This window comes from Raphanus sativus, chromosome 3, assembly GCF_000801105.2.
Source record: "Raphanus sativus cultivar WK10039 chromosome 3, ASM80110v3, whole genome shotgun sequence".
Taxonomy (NCBI): Eukaryota; Viridiplantae; Streptophyta; class Magnoliopsida; order Brassicales; family Brassicaceae; genus Raphanus; species Raphanus sativus.
This window is the reverse complement of record NC_079513.1, coordinates 4,595,747-4,612,904: the sequence shown is the minus strand read 5'-3', so window position 1 is coordinate 4,612,904 and position 17,158 is coordinate 4,595,747. Positions and strand designations below refer to the sequence as shown.

The 17,158-nt window shown below is 37.1% G+C and overlaps 1 protein-coding gene and 1 long non-coding RNA gene across 2 annotated transcripts; both read left to right on the top strand.

The window, feature by feature from the left end:
* Positions 1-681: 681 nt before the first annotated feature.
* LOC108844598 (putative F-box protein At4g09190) lies at positions 682-16,069 on the top strand (the record flags this gene model as incomplete). The annotated part of the gene is given in 4 exon segments (XM_057006211.1): positions 682-806; positions 1,064-1,365; positions 13,479-13,486; positions 14,495-16,069. Coding segments are annotated over 4 exon segments (1,167 nt in total), but the record flags the coding sequence as incomplete, so codon positions are not given.
* LOC130509432 (uncharacterized) lies at positions 3,673-4,534 on the top strand. The gene is made up of 2 exons (XR_008943443.1): positions 3,673-4,098; positions 4,190-4,534. It is a non-coding gene; the product is annotated as an uncharacterized LOC130509432 (long non-coding RNA).
* Positions 16,070-17,158: the final 1,089 nt, after the last annotated feature.

Sequence of the window (17,158 nt, the reverse complement as noted above, 5' to 3'; positions counted from 1 at the left end):
TAGAAAATCTAAAAAGAAAACTTTTTCTAACTAATAAATCTATTAAATAATAAAATATTATATTTCTATTATTATTAATTTATAGAGTTTGTGGCTTTGTGCCGTATATTTATAAATTTTGAATGGATAATCATTATCCATGACATATTTTTTTCTATCAGGATGATGGAAAATATTTGATAATCGTAACAATATGACAGTTACCTTTTTAGACTTGGAGGCCGATTGGTTCGACTATACCTGTAGGAAATTTACTGTAGAATTTAGACTGTAAAATTTTTTGATGTAATTGTATCTAGTGTAGCTGTAGAAATTTAATGAGAGAAATGATAAAAAGCAAATATATTATTACAGCAATATTTTAAAAAGGAAATAAATTCCTACAACCATATTTTTTTGCTTTAGAAAATAAGGCTTCTACAACCATTTTTTTTTAATTTTATTGACTTTAACTTTAAAAACTACTTAAAGCATGATTGGTAACTTAACTGGTTGTAGATAGAAATTAAAGTTAAAGTCACTAGTTACAACCCAACCAATCATCGTCATTTGGTTTCTTTTTATCATATTTTCCCCTTTTCTTTCTCAAAAAATTAAAAACCCGTTAGCTTTAGCAGACGGAAGAATAGACTAGGGTTTTACCAAAAAGGTATGGAGCAACAGTAAATCCATGGATCAACACATGATGATGATGATAATGATAGATCTCTATCCATAGAGCATATTCCCTTCGATCTAATGGGCGAGATATTCTCAAGACTGCCTGCGAAATCGATTGGGAGGTCTCGCTCTGTCTCTAAGCTATGGTCCTGTTCGTTTGCTGGTCGCTAGCGTCAGCGACCAGAGTCAGCGATCAGCGACTACGACTTAATGTCACTGATAGTGTTCGTTTGGAGGTCGCGCATTCGATCGCAGCGACTATTTAAAAAAAAAAAGAAATTTTTGATCGCACGATTTCGATCCCACCGCTAGAATTTCTAGCGTCCAAATTTTTTAATCGCTGGTCGCTGCGATCGGTCGTTGAACCTACGACCAGTAAACGAACAACTTTTGGTCGCTGAAGTTGGTCGCTGACGCTAGCGACCAGCAAACGAACAGGGCCCACCACTCCAAGTTTCATCAACTTATTCGCTGCTAGGTCATCGGCATCATCACAGCCTTGTGCTCTGCTAATCTTCATTAAGCACGACAAGCTATTTGTTTTCTCCTCTCCTCAAGCAGAGAGTTATCAATTTACAATCCCCCACGATGGTTTCCTTCAGCGCTATGATTCCGTCCAGGGCTTGATTTACTTGGAAACTTCTACGCAGATTATGATCTGGAACCCAACCATGAAACAATTCTTCACTTGACCTGAACCTGAAGGCAGCGAGGACTGTTGGAACTATTTTTTGAGCGTTATGAAAAGTGTATTCATATGTCAAAAATAGAGTTAATTTGAATGAGAAATAGAGGTTAAAGTGGGTTGCTTTTTTTTTTTTTTGACATCTAACCCCATATTTTATTAAACCGGTTCAGGAGGATTAGGCTGAAAAGCTAATCCAGATGGAACCAAAGAGTTTACATGGGAAAACACAAGAGCTTTTGCTCGAGCTTGTTTCGCAAGGAAATCAGCTCGTTCATTCAAAGTACGAGAAATAAAAACCAAAGTAAAGACGTTAAACAAAGAACGGAGTTGAATAAATTCTTCCCATTCCGAAGCCAGTGATGGCCAAATCTCTTCTTCATCGATCAGCTTAACCAATTGAAGGCAATCTGATTCGAAATGCATAGATACTTGCCTCGCTTGTATTGAGCTTTGCATTGCCCAAAGCAATGACTTAAACTCAGCATGTAAGGGGGAGAGGACTTGAGTTCCCCCGAAGGATCCCGAGCTCAGAGACCCGTCTTCATGATCCAGCACGAAAGCACCTCCAAAAGTTGACTTTGGTTGCCCAAGATGCATCCACTTGACATCTCGGTCTCTGCAACCTAGGAGTCTTCTCGTGCTCCTTTGAGAACGCACCTTCAGTTCCCTTTCCAATCTTGTTCACTTGCTGCGCCACCTTCCATTCTTCACACTCTTGAGTAGCTTTGTTCAGTATGTCCATTGGGGAAATTTCCACACCATTGAAAAGCTTGTCGTTTCTAGCTTTCCAGCCATACCACATAAGCCAGGGGAACTTTGCCAGTCTCTGTTGTGATACACCTCCCGATGGTGCTCTGCCCAGTAGATAGTCAAAGTTGGAGAAGATAGAAGTACTCGGGAACAGTCCCGGAGATGTCGGAATGTCCGAAAGGGCCCACGTTTGTAACGAGGGTGGGCACTCGAATAGCATGTGATTAATAGTTTCATCCTCATCACCGCATCGTGGGCATGTTTTATCGTTGCCGCAGTGTCTTTCCGTAAGTCTACTGCAAACTGCTATACATCCAGTTAGACATTCACTACAAAAAAATGTGAACATTGTGACTAAATACTATGACAAAAAGTTTCGTCACAGTATTATGACTATTTACATACGGGCCAGTGACTAATTTTTTTGGTCCCAAAATCGTGAATATTTTGTCACAATATTGTGACACATGTAAAAGTAACGAAAAATCGTTGCCAAAAGTTACAAAAATGTGACGAAGTGGTTAGTCACAAGTATTGTTACGAAATCGAGACTAGATATCGTCCCTACTAGACACGACTTCGTGGCTTATACAATGTCACCTATGGTGACCAAAGTTTGTAATAATATCGTCTCAATTTGTTACGGTGTTGATAACTTTTAATTTAGTCATAATTGTGACATAATTACTATATTCTATCTTTTTTTATAAAATTACTATATTCCATGACTATTATAAATTTATAAAATTCAAACTTAAAGTTTAATCTTTTCAAATTATAGTCTCAATTCTATAACTTAAATCTCAAACACCTACCCCAAACTTTAATCATTAGATCATAAAGATTAAACCTTACACTTTAAATAATAAATTACAATTCCTACAATATGCGTAAAACTAACATCCGACACTCGTACAAGATTATAATTATCAATTCTAATATGAACTTTAACGTCTTACTTTATATCTAAACTTCAAATTGTACTCTCCAAACTCCAAACCCTAAATAATAAAGATAACCCTCAACACTCTAAATCATTGAAGTTAAAATCATATATAATAACCAAAATACAATCACTATTCATATATACAAATATATAAAACATTTACATATAAAACTTAGTAAAATTAGTATTTAAAAAAATATATCACATATAACAACAATAAATAATGTTGTTAAAAATATAACAACAATAACTAACGGTTTAATATTTAATAAATACTACACATTAAAACAAACTTGAAATCAAATAACCATAAACTGCAAATTCTAAATCCTAACTCTATATTCTTTAACTTAGAACTTTAAGTCATAGAAACTAAATCACAATCCTAATATCACAATCCTAATAACAAACCTTAACTTTAAACATATATATGAAACCCTATACCCTAAACTCTAAATGATAAAATATGTTTTAGTCTTTTAAAATTTTATTTTAAAAGTTTAAATATTAAACCATTATGCCAACATATAACCAATGTATACGTATACAAAATTAATCTAACTTTATCAAGCAAATCAATGAATTAAACTAGAAACCAAAACTTAAACAGATTACAAAAAAAAAAAACCAAAACTTAAACAAAAATAAATAACGTTTTGGTTTTGGCTTCAGATTATTTGGTTTTGACATTAAATATTTTAGGTCTCCCACGTTTTGAGAATATGCTCTATCTCATAACCCCTTTTTGCGCACGATCTCTATCTCATAATTCTATTTAACTCTTATATCTCTCTTTTTTGGTGTTGCCTCCATCTACTATTTTCTCTCTTTCTCAAGCAAATCAACAATCCTGCTAGATTCTTCTGTTTTTATTCGTTTCATCCATTTGATTCTATCTTTATCTCTTATTTTCTTCCTTTTCTTTATATTAATCTCTGCGATTTTAAGGTTTCAGGTACAAAGCTCTTTTCACTCATTAAAGGTCGAACTTTTTAGCCTACTGCCTATCAACGACTCCAAGGATCCGTAATGCCAATGGAATTTACTAATCGATGTATGTATCTCTCTGAGTTTCATTTCTTTCCGACATGATTTTTTACTTTTTCACATCCCAGTTTGGTTTATTTGATTTTTTTTTATGTTAGATTTCTGATTCAGATCATCAGATGTTGATACAGCCACTACTTTGTAGTAGATCTGACCACTACAGCGTTAAAGGCTTTCATCAAGACTATATGAACAGCCAATGCCAATGATGATAGCAAAAGTGTAGAAAAGGGTGGAAGGAGAAGCTACGAATCTCGTTTGGCTGCTGCGGTTTGACGGAGGCAAAGGAGGTGGCGTAGGACAGTAGGAGACCAGTTTACCCTAGTTTGCTTTGCTTTGGTTTGTATCATAATTGGTTATCTACTACCAGCTTAATTTTTGTAACCAGTTAACCGATTGGTATGGGTTGTCAATAAAATATATTCTAATTACTAATTTCTTTTTATTTTAATTTAATTTTCTTTTAATATGAATCAGCTTTTTATTTACTTTTAATTTTAATTTATTTTAACTAATTTTTTTATAAATAGAATTAAAACATATAAAAGCCACGCAATAACCATAATTTATTTGGAGAGTTTTGTTAATTGCCACAGATATTGAAGTGACTATTTAGTTACAAAATGTAACGGATATGTGACAGAAATATTGTTACAAATTGTGTCGTATTTACTTACGTAATTGTGCGTAACACTTTGTGTCAGTTTTGTGACTACTTTATCTCGTAACAATTTGTAACAAAACTGATACTATTGTAATGGTTTCTATAATTGTGACATTTTTATGACTGAGTTGAATTTGTGACGACTTTATTGTGACTTTTCCGAAACCGTCACATATTCGTCACAATAGATAATTTGTGACTAAATATTTGTATATTGTGACTAAAAGCATTGTCACAATATCTACTTTTTCTTGTAGTGATTGCCACAGGAAATGCTTAACCTTCCTAGGGGCTTTCAGGTTCCACACCTTAGTTAATAAGGGATTGATACTGGGTTCTAGCACTTGTTGCTCCTCTCTTTCCTCCTGCATCGATGAAGCTAGATGATAACCCGACTTGACCGTATAGAGACCAGATTTCGTATGGACCCAGCAAAACCCATCGGGTTTGAAATGCCTACTAGGTTTGATAGTTTGTATCAATCTCGCATCTTCAGGATCACATATAGTACTGATCAAGTTCATCTTCCATTCACCTGAGTCGTGGTCTATAAGATGATTAACGTATAGTTTTGGGTCCCTCCAAGTCCCGTTGTCTTTGGTAAGCCTAGGTTGCGGCGTCGGCAGCCAAGAATCGAACCACACTCGGGTATTAAAACCTGATCCGATCGTACGCCTGAGGCCCGTTTGAAGAAGTTCTCTAGCAGCCAACATACTTTTCCATCCGTAAGAGGCCGAGCTTGAACTGGCAATCTCAAGAGGGTTCGTAAATCTGAAATATCTTCCCTTTAGCACACGGCCTAGGAGAGAATTCGGATATTGCAGTAGCCGCCAGAGTTGTTTGGCGAGGAGTGCAAGGTTGAAGTTCTTGAGATCTCTAAATCCCAGACCACCCTTCTCTGTAGGTTTGCATACTTTATCCCAAGCCATCCAATGTAGCCCTTTATTATTCTGCTTGGTACTCCACCAGAACTTAGCAATAGCGCTTTTTAGCTTGTTCAGAATTTCCTGCGGCAATAGAAAACAAGACATAACATATGTAGGTAATGCTTGTGCCACTGATTTGATAAGGATCTCCTTACCACCCTTTGACAGGAACTTTGCAGTCCAAGAGTTTATATGATTGTTTAATCGATCTCTGATGTATACGAAGACCTGTCTCTTGGAGCCGCAAATTTTCTCTGGGAGTCCTAGGTAAGTCCCCATGCCGCCTTCCTTTTGAATCCCCACTGCCGCTTTTATCTCTTGTTTAAGTTCCGTGGGGACTTTACTCTCGAACTGTATCGAAGATTTTGCAGTATTGAGTTGCTGCCCCGACACCATTCCATAATTATTAATAATACGCATCAACTCAGCACACTGCTGGACCTCCGCTTTGCAGAAAAATAAACTATCATCTGCAAATAAGAGATGTGAGACCGCCGGACTTGCCTGTGCAACTTTTAATCCCGTCAGTCTTCCTTCCGCTTCCGCTCCTTTAATCTGAGAGATAAGCGCTTCAGTTAGGATTATGAAGAGAAATGGGGATAGAGGATCTCCTTGTCGGAGCCCTCTTGATGGTTTGATGTTCCCTTTCGGTTCTCCGTTGATGAGGACCTGGTAGGAGACCGAAGAGATACACCATTTAATCCATGCAACCCATTTCCTATCGAAACCTAACTTGAGCATCAGTGCTTCCAAAAAATTCCATTCAACCCTGTCATATGCTTTGCTCATATCGGTTTTAATAGCCACATACTTGGCTTTGCATATCGGGTTCGTTCGCAATGCATGGAAAATTTCTTGAGCCACCAAAATATTGTCCGAGATCAGACGTCTAGCCACAAAGGCTGATTGTGTCTCTGATATCAAGGTCGGGAGGAATCTCTTTAAACGTGAGCATAAGATTTTTGAGATGATCTTATAACTCACATTGCATAAGCTAATTGGACGAAATTCAGACATCTCCTTTGGTTGATCCGTTTTGGGAATAAGGCATATGTTAGTCTGGTTTAGTCGTTCATCGAAAGCCTCCGTACCGAAGAAATTCTTAACCGTAGCTATTACATCCTCCGCCACTATATCTCCAAAATTCTGATAAAAACTGCCTGTCATCCCGTCCGGACCAGGGGCTTTATCGGGGTTTATATCAGCAATAGCTTTTTTGATTTCAACGTCCAGGACCGGTCTTGTAAGAGATAGATTCATATCCGGAGTGACCTGCGCGGTAATGAACCGGAGAGCATCTTCAGGGTCCCCCGGGGAAGATGTAGTGAAGAGGTTTTGAAAATAAGTGGTGGCCACACGTTCCACTCCTACATCGTCTTCCACCCAAGCTCCTGATTGATTTCGGAGTTTGATAATACGGTTCCTTCCTCTCCTCTGTTTAGTTACTGCATGAAAGAACTTCGTATTACGGTCGCCTTCTCTAAGCCATAAAACTCTACTTTTTTGTTTCCAATAAAGCTCTTCTTCTCTAAAGGCTGAGCAGAGATTCCATTTGAGGTTCAGGATCTCTTCACTCGTGTGACCATCCTCTATCTGAGCTTGCTCCAGCAAAGCTTTTATATCCTCAATTTTCTTTGTCGTATTGGTCGGATTCACTTTCTTCCACCTAGAGATCGCTTTCCGGACATTTGCGATTTTGAAATGGAGTTCGTTATCATCTCTGCCCTTTAAAAGTCCCCATCCTGATCTTATCGCCTCCTCTAGTCCATCTTTCCCAAGCCATCTTTTATCAAACTTAAAGCTACTCTGGACTCTAACTTCTCGAGACTGTATTCTAGCCAAAACGGGCCGATGATCAGAACCCCATAACTTCAGATACTCCACATTAGTGTGGGAAAAAAGGTGGTGCCATTCTTCATTACCAACAGCTCGATCTAGCCGGCATTGAACTTTGCCGGTACTTCTGTACCCCACCCACGACATAGGATTACCCCTATAGGGAAAGTCAATCATACCGCAATTAGCAAGCATCGTCCTAAAGGGAATGAAAGAAGATTCTTGTCTCTTCCTCCCTCCCTTTTTTTCCTTGTTGTTCTTGATCTCGTTGAAATCTCCGATCATAAACCACGCTCCTGATCTTGTAATGCTTTTACGGGATAATCTTTCCCATACATATTCTCGGCATCCAATAACCGGATCTCCATAGACAAAGGTCAGATAAGTTTTACTCCCTTCAATCGAGGGTTCTATATCTATCATCCGCTTATCTGAATATAAGATCTTAACGTTAAAAGAATCTAAATAAAAAAGAGCTAGTCCACCGCTTCTACCCTCAGGTTCCACGGTGAACAATTTATTATAACCAAAAGAAGTCTGAAACTCTTGCAAAAAAGAAAAAGAATTTTTTGTTTCTGATAAAAAAAGAAAAGAAGGTGCAAAGTAACGGTGCAACTCTCGCAGGTGCTGCTTCGTCAAGTAGGCGCCCGCCCCTTGACAGTTCCAGGAGATGATGTTCATATCTTCTTACTGGGTGGTTTCTGGGACACCACCGAACCTGAAAGAGCGAGAGATTTCTTACTAGTAGTAGAGGGATACACCTCAGTACGAGGGAATTTCTGGGAATCCGGCTTTGCAGTCGTTCCCGGTCCTTTGAGCTTCCTAGGGGATCGTCCTCTCTGTGCTAAGAGCTTCTTTGATGCTCTGGCCCCCTTAACTTCATTACCTGTCGTCGGCTTCTTTTTCGACAAACCTTTGTCTGATGCCGGGTTTTCCTTAGGGATGATGGATCGGTTTGAATGTACAGGCCTCCTGTTCCTGTCTACCTCCCCTTCTTCGTAGGTCATCTCCACATCCCATGTTTCCTGTAAGCCATTTTCCACTTCACCAATCATGTCCTCCTGAAGGTTCATAGGGGATAATTGGGATATTGCATCGATCTTTTCTGCATTGTATTCTGGATCATCCACCAGAAGATCATCATTCTCCATCATTTCCTCATCCATCGTCGCCTCTCCAAACTCAGACATTAGTTTATCCATTTCTGCTTCATCCTCTTTCGTCATCTCAAAATTCTTTGCTTGCTCTGCAAGTAGCATGTCTTCGTCATCCATATTTCCTTCTGCTATACCATTCAATGGCAAACTAGTCTCTTTTTGACACTCCCCCTCCTCCAAGCCTATTTGTGTACGACACTCCATATTAATGGGAGACCGATGGTATCGGTGTGTTGGGGATCGCTCATTTGGTTCCCGAATAATGATGGTATTCCTTCCAATGAGCATGGCTGAGCTTGGTGCATTTGTGAAGTCTGTATGTATGAGCTCATCCGTTGAGGTCATGATACTCTTCCCCTTAAGCCTTCGTCGCTTTTCTTCTTCAGTCTCATTTCTGTGGACTACCAGGAGGCCACTCTTATGGGCTCCCGATCGGATCTGATTCGTAGGATGTTCTGAGATCGTCCTTTGAGAATCAGTTCTGTCCTGGTCCCCTCGAAGTGTCATCTGGTTGTCTTGAGGCTTCGCACTCTCCTCCATCGATTGATCCTTCCTACTGTAAGTAGAGCGATTGATGGAAGAATGCTGGGATTCCCTAGGGCGCCACTCATGTTGGGAAGGTTTGTTAAATCTCCCTGAGCGTTGAAAATTACGGTCTCTAACTCCACGTTCTCCAGTTCCACGTTCTCCCACCTGTTCTCTTAGTTTGTAGTATCTATTCTCATAATGAGAAACTCTACCCGAGATCCGCTCCCTTATATGTGTAGGGCGGTGCTTACCATCAAGCCTGTTCCAGACAGCTGACCTGGCCGGTATGGTATCTTTACCGTACTTCCCCTGTTTCGCCACCAAAGTAGTGGGGGGTGGGGGGGGGTTTTCCCCATAGCCCCTATCATAGTGATCGTTTCTTCAAATTCTTCCTTGGGTAGCATCCATCTGAAACTTACGAGGAGGGGAAGCTCTGGTCAGTTCTAGGGAGGGCGATCTCTGTCTTTTCCCATACGATCTTCGATCATAACCGATCTCTCTTTGTGTTCCTTGAGCATTCGCCTCAAGACGTTGACGTCTTTTTTGTTCTCTTTGCTCCTCCGTAAGTTCTGGACACGTATTCTCATCATGAGAAATCAGTTTGCAAGTGTAACAATACCTATGCAGTCCCGCATAATCAAAAGAGATCCTTTCTGTGTCACCATTCTTAAACCCGATTCTTCTCTCAAATTGGAGAGGCTTGTCAATATTGACAGATACATGTATGCGAGCACTCTTCTCATCAATCGCCAGCTTAGTTCCCAGTGCTTTAGCGATCTCAGTAAAGGTTCCCTCGTTCCAAAAGTGGACTGGAACTCCAGTAATTTGCACCCAAAAGGGGATTGTATTTGGGAAGTCATCCTTCGTAAACGGCTCCCAACGCTCAAGAGCAAAACTCCACTGGTTAAGATGACATGGTCTTCTATTCAACACCGCCTGTAAGTCTTTTTCATTATCGAAGTCAAACTGAAAGCGTCCATTCCCCAAGTTTCTCCCCCGTACCCTTCCTTCCACGTTCCAAATCCTAGGTCGGGGAAGTTGCGTGATGAGGGCTTCCACGCTTCTGCTACCCTGATGTAGGACCCTTCCTATAAGTGTCAGTTTGAATCGTTCAGCCATCGACGCCATATCGCAGTCAGGGATGTTAATGATCTCATCCTCCTCTCCGTTAAGTCTTCCCTTCGACTGGGCGGTACTACCTCCACGCTGTACCGGATTGATCGATCTACTCATCTCGTGAGATACCGAGCCAATTCTTCTCAATCACAGAGTGAAACAAAGAAAGCGTAGCAAAAGCGGCTAGATCAAAAGTGACGAGACGAAGAAAAAATCTTAGCAAAAGCTAGAAATACTGAACCAGAAACACAGATCCACTTGCAGAGATAAGAGACAAATAGTATAGAAGTCTCCTTTGTATCTCGAGAAGCAGAGGGATCTAGATTCTGACACAAGAAAACCCGGCGCAGAAGGAGACAAAAATCGCCTTTTTGTCGCCAAAACCCTAGGAGCCGCCATCATGAATATCTTTAGGGTCTTGTTTGTCGAGCTTAAAAAGAAACATTTGTAAAATGTCCCACAGTAAAATATAAGGAAAAAGTTTTCTTATATTTATAATGGAAAACCTTGAATACATTTAGATGTACTGGAGAAAATAAAATTGAGTTTGACTCAGTTTTAACATTGGAATTTGAATTTGATAAATAGGCATATGGCTTATTTTATTTTAATCAAATTCATATTTGACTAACTTTGAACATATTAGTCAACACAAATGTTCTCCATTGAAATTCCATAACTGATGGAATTTTCCCACGTTAATCCATTGTATTAAATGGAGTTAATGGTTGATGTTATGTTATAATGATACAATTTATTATTGTACGTTTTCCATTTTGGTGAGCATATAAGTTCTTGTCCTCCTCTTTCTCGAGACACACGAACACATTCATGTGATCACAATTCTCTCATTATGAAATAGTTATGTTTATTAATATTTTTATTTTGTGTCTGAGAGTACAACACAAAACTAGTTTTGCAAGGCTTCTGATAGAGTGACGCAAATTCAGAAGATTGTTTGCATTTGTATCCTGGGACTCATTACGTTATCGAACCGTCGCATTACGGGACGCATTTTGAGTTAAGGAAAGAGATAATATCTCGGCTCTGCAGTTGTATCATCCTTTTCTTAATCTTTGGTATAATCTTATCAATTTATTCTTTGCAATATTCAGTTATCCGTAGTTTATAAAATACAATTCTATCAGTCTTAACTCAAAATATCCGTTTATTGCTTTGCACTAACCGGACTGATTATTGTAAAAAGTATTATAGGTAAGAACAGGTTGATAGATTCTCGGGAAAAGATGCCGAAATCAGATCTATAGGATTATTTTAAAATAATCATTCTTCAATCCTAATTCTTTAAATTTTTTTATTTGTTTTTTCCTACTAACAAAAACTGATTATTTTGTGAAGTGTTTTGTTATGAAAACAGGAATTAGAGAATTCAAGGGTGATGGAAAACAAATTCTTCTGATTTTCTGAAACAAATTTCAGATTATTTGAGATTTTGTGTGTTTAGATTCATTAAAATTAAAATAATTAATATTTTTTTTGGACTAATGAATTTGATATTTTATGGTTTCATAAGAACAGGTTTCATCTTTCGATGATGACAATGAGAATCAATTTCCAAACGTCTTTGGTAACATTTTTGGAATGGGATTGTCTACTCTTAATTTTCAAAATAGTTAATTGATGGATCGAGCGGTTACAATTATTTTTCTAATATTAGTCGAAAATGTGATATTGCTTTGACTTGGTAAATGATAATTATTTGTTTTAATTATCATTTCTTTTTCAGATTTTGGGATAACTTAATTTAGTTATTAAGCATATGTTGACCATGAGAAAATAAGAAGAAATTCAAGTTTCAAATATGGTGATACCATAGTTATAAGAAAAAAAAATTGATCTTTGAGAGATCAAGTTGTATGGATGGAAATGAATTTTGTGAGTCGACGCCCCAAATTAAGTTTGGGAGAGATCTGCCACATATAAATCATTTGCCATAAGAAATAAAATGTTTGTTGATATTTATCAAACCATTTGTATTTCGTCAATGCTTAAATGCATTTTTTAAAAAGGTTGACTATTCAAAACCAATGATAATTTTCAGACCAATATGACTGAAACTGACATGTATATTGTAGTTTCTAAAGTCGATATGTTTGAGAATAACCATAGAAAATGGTGGTTTTGATGATACAAATAATATCATATAATGATATGTATATTTCCTATAAAGCAAAAAATATATTTTGAAAAAAAAATCAAAATATATAAAAGTTGGATTTCTAAATCAACTTGAGAGAATTATTAAAATAGTTGTGTCCAAAGTGTGATTTTCCGAGAATGAAATACATTCTAAAGGAAATTGTAACGATTTTTGGAATTGTTTTTATTATTCATTTAAATCTAAAGAAGTTGTAGTTTAACTTTTTAAACTCTTAAGAGATGTTAAATGTAAATATGCATGGTTTTGTGTTATCTCAAGAAATGTGGGGGAAGCTTTGCTTACCATATAAAGTTATTGGCAAGAGGCCAAATGAACTTAGTGATAATTATCAAACTATAATAAAAAAAAAAACTAGTGTCATACACTGAATTTTGTGTATAATGATTAGTTGTATCTTGAGAAAGAAAAAAAGATGACAAAAATCATTAGACAATTGATCTCGACTAATCTCAATAGATTATGTTCAATGTGATGACAACCTAGGATCATGTTATTAAAGGTGTGTCATGAGATCAGATTGTAATATCATAAAGAGGAATGAGTTTAGCCTATAAACTAAGATGAGGCGGTAACTCTACTTATCAGATTGGAGATCCCAGGAAATAGGTTCAAGGAGACAACTAAGTCAAACTAAATCTGCCCAGAGCACTGTAAAACTTCGGTCTATACCCAGTTCTTAGGATGATTAAACAGTGCTACATGTAAGGAATAGAGGATAAGCATTTGCTTTTAATGATTTGTGCCAATTGTTTTGAGATATGAATGGAGTAGTACATGATATTCCTCTAAACAAAGCTAATGGCAAATCACCTTGAGAGTGTGAAATGGGGCCGTTTCTAGGAGAATAAAATGGCTATATTCTCTAAAGTTCACTCATGATTACCAGGAATGTTCACGGCCAAAATGAACACAATAGAAAAATTGGTTTTGTGAGAGAATGAAATTGTGTTTTGGCTATTGTCTAGGTTTACACCAAAGCCCGGGAGGTTCAAGACATCATGGCCACCTCCTGGCCGAGTAAATCCGATAGCTATTAACAATGATTGATTTAAGGCTGAAAAATTGCTACCAACTCATCATACAGTGAATTTCTCGTTGAGTCTTGTTGAGTCTTGTCTAGGAAGTCAAGTCTGTCGAGTCGTCTAATGTTTAGAAGCATTTCTATTCATGTGGGGGATTGTTGGAACTATTTTTTGAGCGTTATGAAAAGTGTATTCATATGCCAAAAATAGAGTTAATTTGAATGAGAAATAGAGGTTAAATTGGGTTGCTTGTAAAGCTTAAAAAGAAACATTTGTAAAATGTCCTACAGTAAAATATAAGGAAAAAGTCTTCTTATATTTATAATGGAAAACCTTGAACACATTTAGATGTACCGGAGAAAATAAAATTGAGTTTGACTCAGTTTTAACATTGGAATTTGAATTTGATAAATAGGCATATGGCTTATTTTATTCTAATCAAATTCATATTTGACTAACTTTGAACATATTAGTCAACACAAATGTTCTCCATTGAAATTCCATAACTGATGGAATTTTCCCACGTTAATCCATTGTATTAAATGGAGTTAATGGTTGATGTTTATAATGATACAATTTATTATTGTACGTTTTCCATTTTGGTGAGCATATAAGTTCTTGTCCTCCTCTTTCTCGAGACACACGAACACATTCATGTGATCACAATTCTCCCATTATGAAATAGTTATGTTAATTAGTATTTTTATTTTATGTCTAAGAATACAGCACAAAACTAGTTTCGCCATGCTTCTGATAGAGTGACGCAAATTCAGAAGATTGTTTGCAGTTGTATCCTAGGACTTATTACGTTATCGAACCGTCGTAATACGGGACACATTTTGAGTTAAGGAAAGAGATAATATCTCGCCTCTGCAGTTGTATCATCATTTTCTTAATCTTTAGTATAATCTTGTCAATTTATTCTTTACAATATTCAGTTATCCGTAGTTTATAAAATACGGTTCTATCAAGGGCAAATACATCACAGGATCTTTGGGATATGATCCTATTGACTGTAAATACAAAGCACTATGCCATCTTACAGGAGACAAGATTGGGATTCTTACATTGGGATCGCAGGAGTCATGGAGAATACTATCCTAAGGTGTTCCAAGTCATTATCAGCGTATGACAGATTCTGTGATATGCATTAATGGAGTCATATACTATCAATGTTTTTCTGGTCTTTCTCTGGCTCATGCCATAATGAGCTTTGATGTCAGGTCTGAAAAGTTCCATTTGATAAAATATCCGTCCAGGGATGATTGTTTTCTCGTATCTTATGAGGGAAGACTAGCTTTGATGCTAAGCTCCAATGGCTGCTCTGGTATTGAATTGTGGATCTTGTTGAATGCACAAAATCACGAATGGGTATACAAACACTTTCCTACACCTTATCTTCGTCAGGTAGTTTGGGTTTTAAGGGATATGAGATTGAAGGGTGTTACTGACGCGGGTGAGTTTATCTACTTTTATTCACCATTCTCTATTTATAGACGTCGTACGGACCTTATTCACCTAAGTTCTGAAGGACGGAGTGGGTTTAGAGTTATATATTTTGATCCGAAGAAAAACAGTTCAAGAGACGTTAAGTTTCCAGGAATTGCAATTGACAATTTAAAGCGACTTCGTGTACCTGGAATCGATCTTATGAAAGACTTAACTGTTGTACCAAATCACATTGAGAGTCTCATGTCGTTGTAACAACTGGTTTGCGTTTTTTCTTAGACTGACACTTTATGTAACATATCATATGAATAACAACGAATCAACATTTTGCTTTCATATATAAAACAATACGTCCTTGTATAGTCATTGGGGAAGTCCACTTGAGTTCGTCTAAGCAACCTCCTGATACCCTTTCACCGGATTCTGATATGAATGATACTGTATATTTCTTTGTAAAAGTACTGAATACAATACTCTGCACAAATACACTTAACAAAGCCTAAAGGATAGAGACTATCTCTAAACCTCCCCTTACACTTTAGTTAAAGCCAACCCACATTATTCACTGTAGCTTGCTTTGATATAGTAGCAAAGCTAACCCAACTGACGAACAGACTCCTAACGGCCCAGTAACTGACTAACTGACAAGTCAATATTCTCTTCTTTTTCCAAAATCGTTCTCTTCTCCTTATCTAACTCATGTTCTGTCTCTCAATCACTTCCTCACATACCTTCTCCAAGGTTTACCAGATTCCTATTTCCTACTAGTGTCAGCAAAAAATGGGTTAAGCATAATGGCGGGGGCAGACCCACACTATGGTTAGAATAAGGAGGAAATGGAATAAACATGAAAGTTTCATGCATCTAGCTAGAATCTCTGAATAATGCCTCAATCAGTTTGAGTTCTTTAGCTACTTGGATCATATTTGGTCTGTATTCATCTCTCTCATTGCAGCATCTCAAAGCCAGCACAAGACACATTTCCACCTGCGATTTCTGGACACTTGTGATGTCTTTAGCAATCACTGGATCAATTACTTCGTTCACTTCCCCATCCTCCCACAACCCTTTCACATAGCTACGAATACCTTGAGAATATCCATCATAACCAGTGACGACAACCGGTTTGCCGGTGAGAAAAACCAACAAACAGATCCCAAAGCTGTACACATCGGTATACTCAGTCACAAAACTCGTGGCATGGTATAGCGGATCAAGGTACCCAAAAGTTCCGATGATAATTATTCAGCTATATCAAATATGTATCTTTAACCTCTGATATCAATTGTTTCGTGCCCATTTAAATAAAGTTAACTGACTTAATTTTTGGCCATTTAAGGTTGTTTTATTATGGACCACATTACAGACTTTATTCTTCAGGATAACAGAAGTCTTTTTTACATTATTTACGTTACTATAAGCAACAATTTTACTCTTTTTTATTAGTTACATGCACTTAATAACTATCAGATTTTATCTAATTTTGGGAAATATAATACTCTAATCCCAGACAAAATCTAAAACTTATGATCTAAAAAATTAACAATTTCAACACTTATCCGCACGTAGCGCGGAGATCGAATCTAGTAGCATATAAAACCAGCAGCAGTTGAAATGGGTCACAACTAAAATATTAAAATAACAATTTATTAAGTTTGTAGTCTAATTTTTACCAATCATAGTATTTTGTTGAACAGTTTAAACTTTCAGCTAAACTCTGCCGAAAAGCATCTCATTGCTAGATTGCTAAATAGCAATTGCTAAAACTATGGTTATATTTTCTGAATGAATGTTAAATAATATTCACCAAAAAACTGTTTTACATCAATTGCATATTAGTTTACGAAAAAAGAATTTAGATTTGAACTTATACTCTATCCCACCAAACCAAAAACTGTTTTAAATTAGATATGCCACTGCGCTTCCTTTTCTTAGCACTCTTCCAACTTAATTTATTCATGATGCTTTTATCAATGGGTTTCTCTAGAGCTTGTAACCACATCAGAGTTTCATGATGTCTTTTCTTTGTTTCTCTCCCTCTAGATAGAGTGTATCGTGCCTCTAGATAGAGTATATCGTGCGTTGGAAATAATATCCAATACAAAACAGCTTTTTAGTTTCCACTCGCTTATGTATAAGTATCAGCCGAAGAATGTTCCAATCTGTTGTATAAGAGCCTTGCATGAT